Source organism: Austrofundulus limnaeus, unplaced genomic scaffold, assembly GCF_001266775.1.
Source record: "Austrofundulus limnaeus strain Quisiro unplaced genomic scaffold, Austrofundulus_limnaeus-1.0 Scaffold323, whole genome shotgun sequence".
Lineage (NCBI taxonomy): Eukaryota > Metazoa > Chordata > Actinopteri > Cyprinodontiformes > Rivulidae > Austrofundulus > Austrofundulus limnaeus.
The window spans coordinates 233,125-246,384 of NW_013952725.1; the positions used below are offsets into that span (position 1 = coordinate 233,125).

Genomic DNA, 13,260 nt, shown 5'->3' on the forward strand with positions numbered 1-13,260 from the left:
GAGAGACGAAACGTTTCATTAGAGAAGAACCCGTCCAGAAGACCTATACAATTTTTTTTCTTAAAGGGATATTTCAGATTTTTTAAAGTGTAGCCTGTTATTATGGTAAACTTGAACGTCTATAGTGCCCAAAGCTCTTTACACTTCAGTCATTCGCCCATTCACACACTGATGATAGTAAGCTACATTGTAGCCACAGCTGCCTTGGGGCACACTGATTGCTGTCCAGCTTCGGACCCTCTGACCACCATCAGTGGCCAAGGTGGATGAAATGTCTTGCCCAAGGACACAACAACTGAGACGGCTCGAATGGGGGGGGGGGGGGGGTGTCAAACCTGAAAGCCTACTGGATACAGGATGACTCCCCTAACCACTCCACCACAGCCGCCCCACCTCCTTTATCTCCTTTCATTCAGACTGGATTGATGAGCTAAAGGCTAGTCCAATCAAGGCTTGAAACCAAAAGCTTAAAACAACTCAACTCTCAAACTGTTTTACACAAACTCTATTTTGAAAAAGCCGTGTTTCACACTGCATCGTTTAGCCTTGTTTGTACTTCAAAAAGACGTGAGACAGCAGATCGGTGAGTCGGCAGATCAGTGAGTCAGCAGATCAGTGAGTCAGCAGATCAGTGAGACAGCAGATCAGTGAGTCAGCAGATCAGTGAGTCAGCAAATCAGTGAGTTAGCAGATCAGTGAGACAGCAGATCAGTGACTCAGCAGATCAGTGAGACAGCAGATCAGTGAGACAGCAGATCAGTGACTCAGCAGATCAGTGAGACAGCAGATCAGTGAGTCAGCAGATCAGTGAGTCAGCAGATCAGTGAGACAGCAGATCAGTGAGTCAGCAGATCAGTGAGTCAGCAGATCAGAGACTCAGCAGATCAGAGACTCAGCAGATCAGTGAGTCAGCAGATCAGTGAGTCAGCAGATCAGTGAGTCAGCAGATCAATGAGTCAGCAGATCAGTGATTACAGCATTTAGAACGTCTTTCTCTCAGAGTGTTCATAGTCACATATGTTGGGGGATAAATCAACATTTCCTCCCTCTGTCCTCTCACTGTAGCATATTAGCACTTGGCAAACTGACCCAGGGGTTTGCCATGTCCTATGGGACACCATGGGTCTTTACCACCGATTGCACCAGACGGCCTCCTCTGTGCTACTTCCCTACAAGAGTTCGTTGCCATTTGCACTTACATTAACTATAAAACTAGCATTTTATATAATATATTAGCTTTCAGAGGATGTGTTGGGGATCAGTTTCAGATACTACCACACCAAATTCAAGTTATGCAAACCTAAATGTAAAAATCAGCTTTGTTTTTTGTTTTTTGTTTTTTTGTTTTGTTTTGTTTTGTTTCCAGAAAAAATGAACAAATAAATGAAGTTGAGCATTGCACAGTCTGGCCTTCGGGGTAAAACTGTGATCCATTGCTGGAACTGAGAAACTAAAATGTAACCTTTTTCTGCACCTCAGTGTGCAGTTTAAATGAAGCCATCTGTTCTCTGCTGCGTGGAGTTATTTCCACCCATTGAAGTGCATGAAACAGGCAAAGTTAGATTAAACTTTGTACTAATGTTACGTCCATTTTACACATTTCTTCTCCTTTATGATACCTACTTTGATAGGGGACGAACCAGAAACAGATTTGAGGAGACATTTTGTGGCGTCCTGCATATTTTGAGCTTGTTTTCACCAATTTACAGAGTTCACAAAAATATATTTAAGCATTTGAAGACTACACAATTCCCCTGTGGGCGTCTGTGGTTTTAACATGGCACAATATATCTGATCTGGGTATTGGCCAAACATTGTTGTTGCCTATGAAAACATTCATTCCCACAGAGAGACTTCCATCCGAGAGCCAGTGCAAATAGAAAGAAATGTGGCAAAATCAGACAACATTCAGGCAAAAAAATGTTTGAATCCACTGACTTCAAACCAAGAGCTGAAAGCCTCAGAAGTGTTTCCTTCCTGCTGTGTGAGAGAGTGGAACATGTCATGCAAAATAAACCCCATAAACCTTTTCTAACAGTATGTAAAACTGCTATCCATCGACATCAGATACTCTGTTTTGACAGAACTCTAAGGCTAGTAGGAAAATAATTTTTCCTCCCGGTGCGATTCTGTTTTGCCTGAGATGAAAACTGTGGGCAGACATTCGGTGACTTGTGGTTCCCAGAACTGTAGGAGAGGAAAAATCTGTCAACGAGACGGGTGAGGAGGTTGGACAAACTCAGAGGTGGAGGTGAAAAACACAATTATAAGTGTGTGTCAGAGGTTAGTAGATCAGAAAACAGCTCTTTACATGGATTAATTAAGTCTGAAGGGTAATTTGCTCCATTTTCTTCAAATTAAACTCAAAAACCTTTGTTTTTTTTTATTCAAGTCAGGAAGAAACTTGGGGAAATGACAGTTTGATGATTTAGTGGGAAAAATCCGCTGCACAGTCAGGAATGGGAGGGTTAGCGTGAAATAAAATTAGGGTCAGGTCCAAAGTGAGGACACTCAAAAGCACACTGCAAAACTAATGAGTCAGGAAACATGGTTCATGTTCGACTGATTTTCTTCTTTTTGAGGTAAAAAAAAGTCTACGTTGGCGCCCTCTGCTGATCGACTTGCTCTGATGGCTGTCTTTATTTTAAAAAGGAGCTTTGATAGGAGATTTTTGCACAAAATGAGCTGGACTTTCTTACAGCCATTTAAAATTCCTTCGTTGTCTCTGAATTGTTTTTACAGGTTTTTATTTTTTGGGACTTGAGCTTTTTAAATCACGTTTCTGTCCATTTCAATTCAAAGTGCTTGGCATGACGAAAACATAAAAAACTAGAGAAATGACATTTCCCGCAAAAATGCAGCGTGACTGTTAAATGCTGAAATGTTTTTGTTGAGAGCTGCTGAAGAAACTGAAAAAGTTTTATAGCTGAACTGTTAATGCAAGTTAAATTTGTACAATTGACTATTGGTGGAAATAAGACAACAAAAGTTAAAAATCAGTAGAAACATGGCAAAAATTATTTAAAAATAGGCAAAAAAGTATCTAAAATTACTCAAAAGAAGCTAAAAGTTGATGAAATGTAAAAATTAACAGATGGGAGAATTACTATTTAAAAAAACAAGAAAAGAAAAGTATGCAATTTGTTTTGAAAAATCTAAAAAAGCACTGCTGATCCATTTGCCTCATTGACAGCTGTCTTTGTAAAAAAAAAAAAGGGCTTAAAATAGCTTTAAAATGTAGCTGAAAAGGCTGAAATTAGCACAAAGACAGAAAAAGCACATTTTCCTGAAAGCTGAAATTGATAAAAGTGTAATGTAGAGTTGTGTGTGATCTGTATAGTTAACATGGGTGTCCTGATACCAGTTTTGCTCAAACTGAGTATGATTACTTGGGTACTGTGTTAGAACATTACACAATGACTTTAAAAACACTTTTTATTTAGAACAAGATGGCTCTTAGACCTACAGCTCCTCTGACTGGATCAAATCAAATATACAACATGATATACAGTATATTGTTGTGAAATATAAATGTTTTCTTACTTGTATAATCTTCTTAAACATCGAACTGACCAACCTTTCACTTGAAGACATTGAATGGACTATTGCTACCAGTATCAATATTAGCTCCAGGTGCCAAGGCATTTTGTACCAGTACTAGTAAAAATGCTGGTATCTGAATCAGGACACAACTGGTAATTATCTTGTTTGTTATAATCTTAGCTAGTGGGAGCATAAAATATTAAACAGGAGGGGGCCCAAGATGGAACCTTGGGGAACCCCGCATGTGATTTTTGACAACTTCAATAAAAAGTTACCTACTGACACAAAGAAGTGGTTGTTTCTCACAGGTGCATTCCCTCAGACATTGTCCTGTGTTTGTTTTTGTTGATGCTGTTTTGTCTACATTGCTCTCCAAGACCCTGAAATCCCTCCTAACCCCATGTCTGCACACTGGGCCTTTGCCATTAGCCTCAATCTTGTTGGAAAAGATCTTCAGTCTGTTAAAAACCCAAACTCCAGGCCCAACCGTGAGTAATTAAGAGTGGCACCCAAGTCTGTAAGCGATGACACGCCTCTGCTCCTTATCGTTTGTATATCGAGCAGTGGACTCGGATCCATCTGGAATCAGTCAGGGGTGCAACGTGAAGAGGGAATGGAAATCTGATTATTTTCTAAGGCGAGCTGAGGTTCAGTGTTGGCAACAAGCTTTTCAGGAACAAGCCACTCTTGTGTGGAATTGTTATTAAACTAGATACACAGAGGTGTTTGTAGATTTTATTTAGTTTGATAGTTTTTACTGCACTCAAGCATAAAATCATGAATTCTCAGTAGATCACTTGTACTCATCTTATTACATCTTAATAAAAAAGCAGTATTATAAACTTTAAAGCATTGTTCTGAAATCTCAAAGGATTTCATGAGGCACATTTGTGTTTGAAAAACTTGAAAAATTACTTGGGTCATTTTTTGGGGGAAGGTACCTATTCATTTTGCTGAGGATATTTTTTAATTGAAGAGGTCCAGTTATGCTTCCAATTTTTCTTTTGGAGCTTTTTGTATCTGAGGAGTATGAGAACCAGCCTTAAGAAATCACTTTTCCTACTATTTTTGCAGTTTCTCCCTCTCAAATGGTTGTAGAGGGAGGTTTCGGCTTCCATACCTGAAGGTCCCACCACAGCATTTCAGTCTGTTTTGATTTTGACTAGATTGTTGAAACAACCTTTTTTAAATTTATATATATATTTTAGTTGTTCTGTTATAGATTAGCAGCTGTGTTTGGGATCCTTGTCCTGTAGTATCAGTTTGGTGCAAATCTCAGCTGTTGGACAGATGATAGTTGATTCAATGACTGCAGGGTGCCTAAATCATCAACTCTCCACCACCATACTTGACAGATGTAAGGGCTGTTTTTTACTTTTGGAAACAACTTTTACAGCTACATTCAACAAGATATTTACTCCCTTTCTACTTGTCCTGTCATGACCTTCAGTCTGTTTAACAGAGGCCTGTAGAGATGAATTTGCTGGGACATCCTCCCCTGGGGAAAATTTTTTTTTGATAGCATCACCTTGGTGAGACTTTTGTTAAAAAAACTTCTAAGTTTAAATGTGTTTTTTTCTTTTTCTTTGTTGAACCTAAAGCATTTCAGTTCTGCTAAATTACAATGCATTTTAGTCGTATTTGTTAATTAGAAATGGAAGGAAATACTTAAAATTGTGGGATAAAGCCAAAGAAACTGGAATGTACTTTGTTGTTTTTTGTAAAAATGTTGGTGGAAAAAAAATAGTTCCTGCATGAAATTTTCAAAAGACTTGGAGAAGAAAAGCCAAACACAATAGATACTGTGATGGAAAAGAGAAATAAACATCAGCAACATGATTCAGGGCGTCATTTTATCACCATTCAGGATAATCAAGAAACTACATATAATGTTCTTATAATTCAGCATTTAACAAAGCATCAGTATGTGGTTCAGACTCGGATTGCTTTTCTGTTAAACAACCACAAAGATGACTAATGACATGGATTTTCTGTAATCAGGACTAAAAATTAAGATATTAAACTGTGCAACTTAAAGACATACTGTGGCTTTACTGTCCATGCAACAGGAGCACCGTGAGGAGGTGGAGGTTTGAAGAACATTCCTGTTTACAACTACTGGATGAAAAAAAGACTTCGAGACCCTATTTATTGTTTGCATAATCAATGCAATAGGGCACTCTTGTGTTCTCTTCACTGACTTTTACTCATCAAAAAATGAAGTGTTTCCTTATACACACAATGCTATTTTCTAAGTTGTGTATCTGATTCTGAATCACCAAATTGAAATTCCTATTTTCACAGGGCCCAAGAGGACTGCACGTAGTTTGGCTGGGTCCAATGCCAAAGGATCCTGAAAATTGCCTTCAAGAGGAAGAGAAAACAGACGGCGTTGGTGAAGTTCACAAGGACTGATGTTCCTTAACTTGTTCTGCAAGGTGGGAAGTTGGTGTGGGTGGCTGTGGCTGAGTGTTTAGGGGAGTCATTCCTCTAATGCGAAAGAGAGCGGTTCGATTCCACACTGTTCAGTCACATGTCGAAATGTCTCTGAGCAAAACACTGAACCCCCCCACTGTCTCTAATGTGTGTCCCATCAGTGTGTAAATGTGATTTAAAACACTGATTAGTTTCTGCAGATTCATTTACCTGTAGCTTTGTAGTGAGGCCTATCAGAGTGCTTTGTGAATGGGTACATGAGGACAGACTTTAGTGTAAAGTTCTTTGAGTATTCTGGCTGTATAGACGGTGCTATACAGTCCGTTTACCTTTTTAAAAGGATGACACACGGGTTGGTAAATATATCATCCACATAGCAGACAGGTGTGTGCCAGATCTGGGGCCTCATGCGTAAAGGATTGCGCAGGTTTTACACTAAAAGTTGACGTACGGACAAATTTAGAAAAGTGCGCCGCACCAAAATATTCAGATGTATAAAACCGTGCACACGCAGGTTCCTGTGCACCTTTCCTTTAAACATCCCAATGAACGTGGAACTGAGCACACCTGAGACTCCTCCCCTGACACGCCTCCATTTAAATATGTTAAATAGATGTAAATGTGTCCAGCGTGTGAGATTCTCCTCAGACTGTCCTCTCTGTGGGATCAGAAATGATTTTTAGATGCAGGAAAATTATACATTAAATGGAGAATGAGTGAGAAAACTGTCTAAATAAGTAGTGGGGTGTAAAAAATGTGTTTGCCACAAAGGTGTGTGGGTGTTGGTGTGTACGCGCGTGTGCTGCAGCGGCACGTATGAGGCTGAGAGATATTTCCACCTTTACACGTCTTTAATAAATGACTGTAAACACAGACGAACTGATGAGTTTGGTAGAACTTAGAAAAATATTTATTAAATAGTTTATGTGAAGAAATGAGTCGCAGCGTTTCTGCAGCGGTTTGATTTATATTTTATAATCATGAAGTCTCTCATTCAGCTGCATGACTCGACTCAGAACTACAGTACCTGATTGTAATTTGTTCGGTGTGMCAAMAAAAMCAYWCKSTSYYCWSWWYTYYTKKKGTGATATCAGCCTGCACAACAGTTGACATTGATCCATAAATTRCACACAACTTTACGCAGCAACAAATCTATTGTCTGCATCTTGTGGRGCTGRGGAATCATCACAGCTGAGCTGTTCTGAATTAATCTGCTGAGTTGACAAAGTTTTTTTTCTCAGTTAGAATTAAAATGTTTCTTAAACAATTCACACATTATATTCTCCTCAGCTGTGTGTGCGCTCCACGTGTGTTTCCAGCTACAGTACGTGACAACAATATAAAAACATTACAGTTTACAGACTGGACTGAGGTTTGTTGATCAGTTTTAGGCTGATCCATTTTCTTGTCTGAGGTTAAATGATTTTCAGTCCCGGGGTTCAGTTTCATGATCATTCGAGTTTAAACAATAAAAACTCAAACTAAAATAAAAATCTAACACCGTATTCAGATGCTCCTTACATCCAGAAAACACAACAGAGTCATATTTCTGTGGATTCAGGTCAGATTCGTGACTTTGTGGGTTAAAACTGTCGACTGAAAAACTTTGCGTGGCTGCTGCACATTCTCACAGCAGGTGAAAAGTGTGTGTAAATATACACACACTTTCACGCAGCGTTGGTTTTGATACATCCCAACGTGGGCGTAGAACCTGATGCACACAACGTTTTTATGCGTACGCACCGTTTATACATGAGGCCCCTGGTGTCAAGCTGGCACTGCTGGCTGAGTCCTGGCATGGCAAATGGTTTGTCAATCAGATTTGGGCCAGTTTTGGCAATGATGGCTCTGTTTTTAAGATGGCACAGCACAACTGGACCTCATATGGTTTGGTTTATGTGGTGCTGGCCCGTATCTGGCAAATCACATCTGGGCCATCAAAAGACCATCAGTCTTTGCAGTATTTGGGCCAAGTGTTATTACAAATATTGCTATGTGGGAAGGCTTTCTGTTTTTTTAAGATAATTAGCTAGCAAGCTGTTTTTTGTTATGTTTTATCCAATCACCAAAAAATTAATGTATGTCCTAAGAAGGAAAAAAATTTAATTTTTGGATTCAGTGTTTTGAAAATCATCTTTGTGTATTTTTATATAACAAAACACTATTACAACTGCAAACCAAATTGTGAAAATAAACATGGCTGCCTCTCTTTACCCAGTTTTTAAATTTATGCATAGCTTTTAATCCATGCTCATGGTGAGATAAATATCTCCACTGGAAACATTTTGCCCAATACCTCCTGGATTAGTTTATCAAGAACTTGTTCTGTAATAAAATGTAAGCAAATCATACTTTAATACCTGCAGCGCTTCCAAAGCTTTGATCCACTAATTACACAAATACCACTGCTGAGCGAAGCGTATACTCATCCACTCATACAGTATTTATTTTTTCAGAGTTCCTTTGGCAGAACTTAACAGATTGTCAAAACAGAAACATGTTTGAAAAATTAAGGATCCTGTTCAAAACTTACCACTTCCCAGCAGAGCCTCGTAATTATATGATTTTATCTGTACTGTATATAAAGTATGTAATTTACTTTGACCTAAACAAGAGGGCATAAAAACAATAAAGCCAATTAGAGAGGCGGGTATAAGACATGTAGGACAGAAGAGGAAATAATTATTTTAAATAACCTGCAATGTCTTCAAGCATTCAAGCACTTAAACATCAAAAGAAGATTTTGGAAGAAGTTGTGGCTGACTGACCTTATTTCTTTTCCCCAACAGAACAGCATTTTAAATCAATTTCAAAACGTGCTCTGTTGAAATTGCATTACAGTGTACATTATGATGGCTGCAGAATCTGCAATGTTAAAAGCTCTGGGTTTGTTGTACCTTTTATTTCAACCTTGAATACTGTTTATTATACATATTTTGATTTAGTTGGGATATCAAATTCAAATCTAAAGAACATTTTACACAAAGAGGGACAAAGGGTCTTTGTTAGTCTAGTCCCCCATGAAAGTAGTTTTGGTTCCATGAATGAAAATGCAAATTCAAGCAGAACACATGAAACAGATTAGAATCTAATGCCACATCACAACCAGTGATGACCTCTGTTTAAAGTTTTCTTTTTTCTTGTTTAACATTATTCTTTCTCTCAAACTACTTATCTTCTCTGTCCAAAATTAGAACAGTATTGTCTTCATGAGCGTGTTCTTATTTTTAACACGTACGTGGATTGTCAAATTTACTTACAAACGTTAAGAAATGTTGAACCCTTAATCATGAACTGAACTGAACAATGTACCGGTAGTTCTTTGGTCAGTCTTTACAGTTTGCTTCCTTCTTACATCAGATAACATTTTTAGACAAAAGGAATACAACCAATTTTTTTCTCCTTCTTCACAACAGAAAATGGTGGCTGTACCCTTCCACGGTTTCGATCATCTCGTCTTTCTGTTCCATTTGTATTTGTTGCACATGGTTAAGGGTGGGGCATATTATGGACAAAAACAGCCTCCACAACAGCACCAGCCCATACTTCAGCAGAATGAAGGCTTTCAACAACAACCGTTTCTGGGAAATGAGATGCCGTTGCTGCCTCAGTATGGAAATGAGTTTCCTCAGCTGCCGTTGCAAATGGGAAAACAAAGACTACTGACAAAGGGCAAAGGTGAGTTGCTTGTCACTGGGTGCAAGTGTAAGTATGAATGTTTGTTTATCTCTAAGTGGGCCATTCTCCCAATGGAAACAAACCATAGCTTCCCGCAAATATGAGTAGGAAGACATGAATAAAATCAAATGGACAACAATCATTTAACTAATAAGTGAGAGTCATTATTTCTGTGTTTTCGTTTATTCACAGGACAAACGTTTCCAAGAGGAGCCAAGGGTCCACCTGTACCTATTCCAGACGGACAAGGTTTCCCAGAAGGACCACAAGGAATTCAGGGGCCCCCTGGCCCAATTGGGCCACTAGGTCCACAGGGCCCTCCTGGACCATCAGGACAGGGATTACCAGGTTTACCAGGAAAGCCAGGGCCGCCTGGTCCTCAAGGCTACAGAGGAGTTGGAAAACCTGGTATGCCAGGCTTGCCTGGAAAACCTGGAGGCCCTGGACTACCAGGACCAAAAGGTGACCTTGGTCCAATAGGGGGAAATGGACCAACTGGACTTCCAGGGCCTCCAGGACTCCCAGGTCCCACTGGACTCCCTGGGACTTCAAAAGCAGGAGGTCAGGGTCTACCAGGGCTGCCTGGTCTTTCAGGTGAACCTGGTCAAAACGGCCCAACTGGATTCCCTGGTCCTCCTGGCCAAAAGGGAGACAAAGGACTTGGTATACCTGGTTTTCCCGGTTTGAAAGGACCTAGCGGACCACCTGGTCCACCTGGACAAGCAGGCCTCCCTGGCAATGGTAAACCTGGCCCTAACGGTCTACCTGGACAGCCAGGGCTACCAGGGAAGCCAGGTCTTCCAGGAGAACCTGGGCTTGCAGGACAACCTGGTGAAAGAGGCCAAACAGGACTTCCAGGAATTCCGGGAATTGGGAAACCTGGAAACGATGGTTTTAGAGGTCAACCAGGCCTCCCAGGGGGAAAAGGTGAAACAGGACCTCCTGGTTTAACTGGGCCTCCAGGGTTGCCTGGCTATGGTAAACCAGGATTTCCAGGATCTAAGGGCCACAAAGGACATGCTGGACTTCCAGGTCCATCAGGCACAAAAGGAGAAAAAGGTCAAGTAGGACTTCCAGGTGTAATTGGTCCAACTGGACTCAATGGAATGTCTGGTGCACCAGGCCTAATGGGGCTTCCCGGTGATATTGGCTTCCCAGGACTAAAGGGAGAGGATGGTGCTGGAGGCCCAAGAGGAATGCCTGGAACTAAGGGTGAAAGAGGACCTTCAGGTCTTCCAGGACAGCCTGGTGGTTTAGGAGAGAGTGGACATCCTGGGCCAAGAGGTTTACAAGGGCCCACTGGTCCTAAAGGGGAAACTGGCATTAGAGGTTTACCTGGTGCCCCTGGTGCTTCAGGATTACCAGGAGCAAAAGGAGAGGGAGGAGAACCTGGAGACCAAGGTCACTCAGGACCACAGGGTATTCCAGGAATTACAGGACCAGGGGGATCAATTGGACCTCCTGGTCTTCCAGGACAAAAAGGCGAACCAGGTCTGACAGGTAACCCTGGTTATCCTGGTAATGGTAATCCTGGACCACCTGGCCAAAGTGGTCCTCAAGGAAGCCCTGGTCCCAGCGGTCCACCTGGACTTCCAGGGCGACCTGGACTACCAGGTCCCCCAGGTCCCCCAGGACTATCGTCTGCGTATCCAGACCTTGGCCAGATTCTCCCTCACAGTGGCCCCCACAATGGTCAAAGCAACGAAAAACTAAAGAATGGAGTCGAAATCAGCGGAACCACCCTGAAGATGCCTGCTTTCACTGCAAAGCTCACCAATCCATTCCCTCTTGTTGGTTCTCCCATCATCTTTGATAAACTTCTGCACAATGGCAATCAGGACTACAATCCTCAAAATGGTATTTTCACTTGTAGCATACCAGGAATCTACTACTTTGCTTACCATGTTCACTGCAAAGGAAGTAATGTTTGGGTGGCACTGACGAAGAACAACGAGCCAGTAATGTACACTTATGACGAGTACAAAAAGGGTTTGCTGGATCAGGCTTCAGGGAGTGCTGTACTTCCCTTACGAAAAGGGGACACTGTTTACTTACAGTTACCATCAGATCAGGCAGCAGGACTTTATGCCGGTCAGTACGTCCACTCCACTTTTTCCGGATACTTACTGTACTCGATGTGAACAAGTTTGGATAGCAAGTCTTGACGCACTGATGGAAAATTCAGTGTAACAATGGTAAACTTGCTTCACACTCAAGGTGTGAATTTTAAAAGGACATACTAATAAAAAATGTGCATTTTGTGCTTTTGATCCGTTTAAGCATTTGAGTCTGCATACAGATGTAAGAGACAGTTTGGAGAATCAGCGAGAAGTTTGCTAAAGTAACAGCTGGACATCTGTGAATATCTGGGCCATCTAAAACTACTCAAACTTTAAAAATGTCAAAGCCATTAAAGCATTATCCTTTTTAGGAGAGAGTGGAAATCCTGGACCAAGAGGCCCACTGGCCCTAAAGGGGAAATTAGTAGACTATTAACCCTAAACCCTTCTTTGAGCACTTTTTAATTGAATTTTTATTTTTACTGTTATTTATGTTGGTTTCCTCCCACAGACCAAAATCATGCACATATTAAGGCTCTTTCACAATACAGTAAACAACAGCAACCACCAGTCCATCTTCATCCTGCCTTTGGCCGTTGGTGGATCACAGTGGGACCCGGCCACATCCAGCAGAGAAGTAAGCTTTCAAAGTGGATTAAGAATTGCAGAACCAAAAGAGCAATGGAGCAGAGCTCAGCTGGGTTGATTTAGAGTGCAACACATTAACCGTGTGATGCACATGTCCATCGTGTTGTTTTCATAATATGATGAATTCACTCAATTTAGCAATTCTCTTAGTGGGTAACACTTAAACTAGGGATGCATAGATTTGAAAATTTCAGCCGATATCGATATTTGATATAATTATTGCTGTTATGGCTGATAAACGACATTTACTGATATTACACAAACACACAAATTACATTATACATATACACACACAAACACACTTGGGTCTTTTTTTGATAACGTAAACTAACAACCAGACCTCTGACATGACTCTGTAGTTATTCCTGGCTGCGCAGCGTCAATATCACCATTATGATCAAACAGATGCCGCTCAACCAACCATCTCCCCTCCCAAAACAGAAACATAAAGATAAAAAGTGGGAAATCAATATCGGACGTTAATATCGGCCCAATTTTACATATCGCACCGATACTGATATTCTAAAAAATTGGCAATATTGGCCGATACCAATATCAATACCGATATATCGCGCATCCCTAATTTAAACAAAAGGCAAACTTCATCATTCATCTTCCCTCAGCAATAAATCTGTTTCCTGTTTTTCATGAACAGTTGGTTGCACATGTCAACACTTCCATCACATTATCGGGCCGCAACAGCTCACTTTTTCACATTGACCCTCCCCTCACTGCCTCGGTCCATTATATTTGTTTTGCCAAGCAAGGCGGTAATAAAACTGTAAACATTGGATGTCCTTCTAGACACAACCTTGACTTGAACTGCCTGGACCATCGCACTGACCACCAAGCTACCACAGTACAGTGGTGTGTGTGTGTGTATATATATATATAT

General features: G+C 40.8%; 1 protein-coding gene across 2 annotated transcripts in view; it reads left to right on the forward strand.

The window, feature by feature from the left end:
• Positions 1 to 12,623, forward strand: part of col8a1b (collagen, type VIII, alpha 1b) — a 19,816-nt gene extending 7,193 nt beyond the window's left edge. The window contains exons 2-4 of one of the 2 annotated variants that reach the window (XM_014022292.1): positions 5,848 to 5,981; positions 9,396 to 9,657; positions 9,850 to 12,623. In XM_014022292.1, the coding sequence (XP_013877746.1) occupies positions 5,958 to 5,981; positions 9,396 to 9,657; positions 9,850 to 11,798 (2,235 nt within the window). In that variant the 5' untranslated portion in view covers positions 5,848 to 5,957 and the 3' untranslated portion in view covers positions 11,799 to 12,623. Of the gene's footprint in view, positions 1 to 5,577; positions 5,982 to 9,395; positions 9,658 to 9,849 lie in introns of those variants that run through there. The other variant, XM_014022293.1, reaches the window with a different exon arrangement.
• Positions 12,624 to 13,260: the final 637 nt, after the last annotated feature.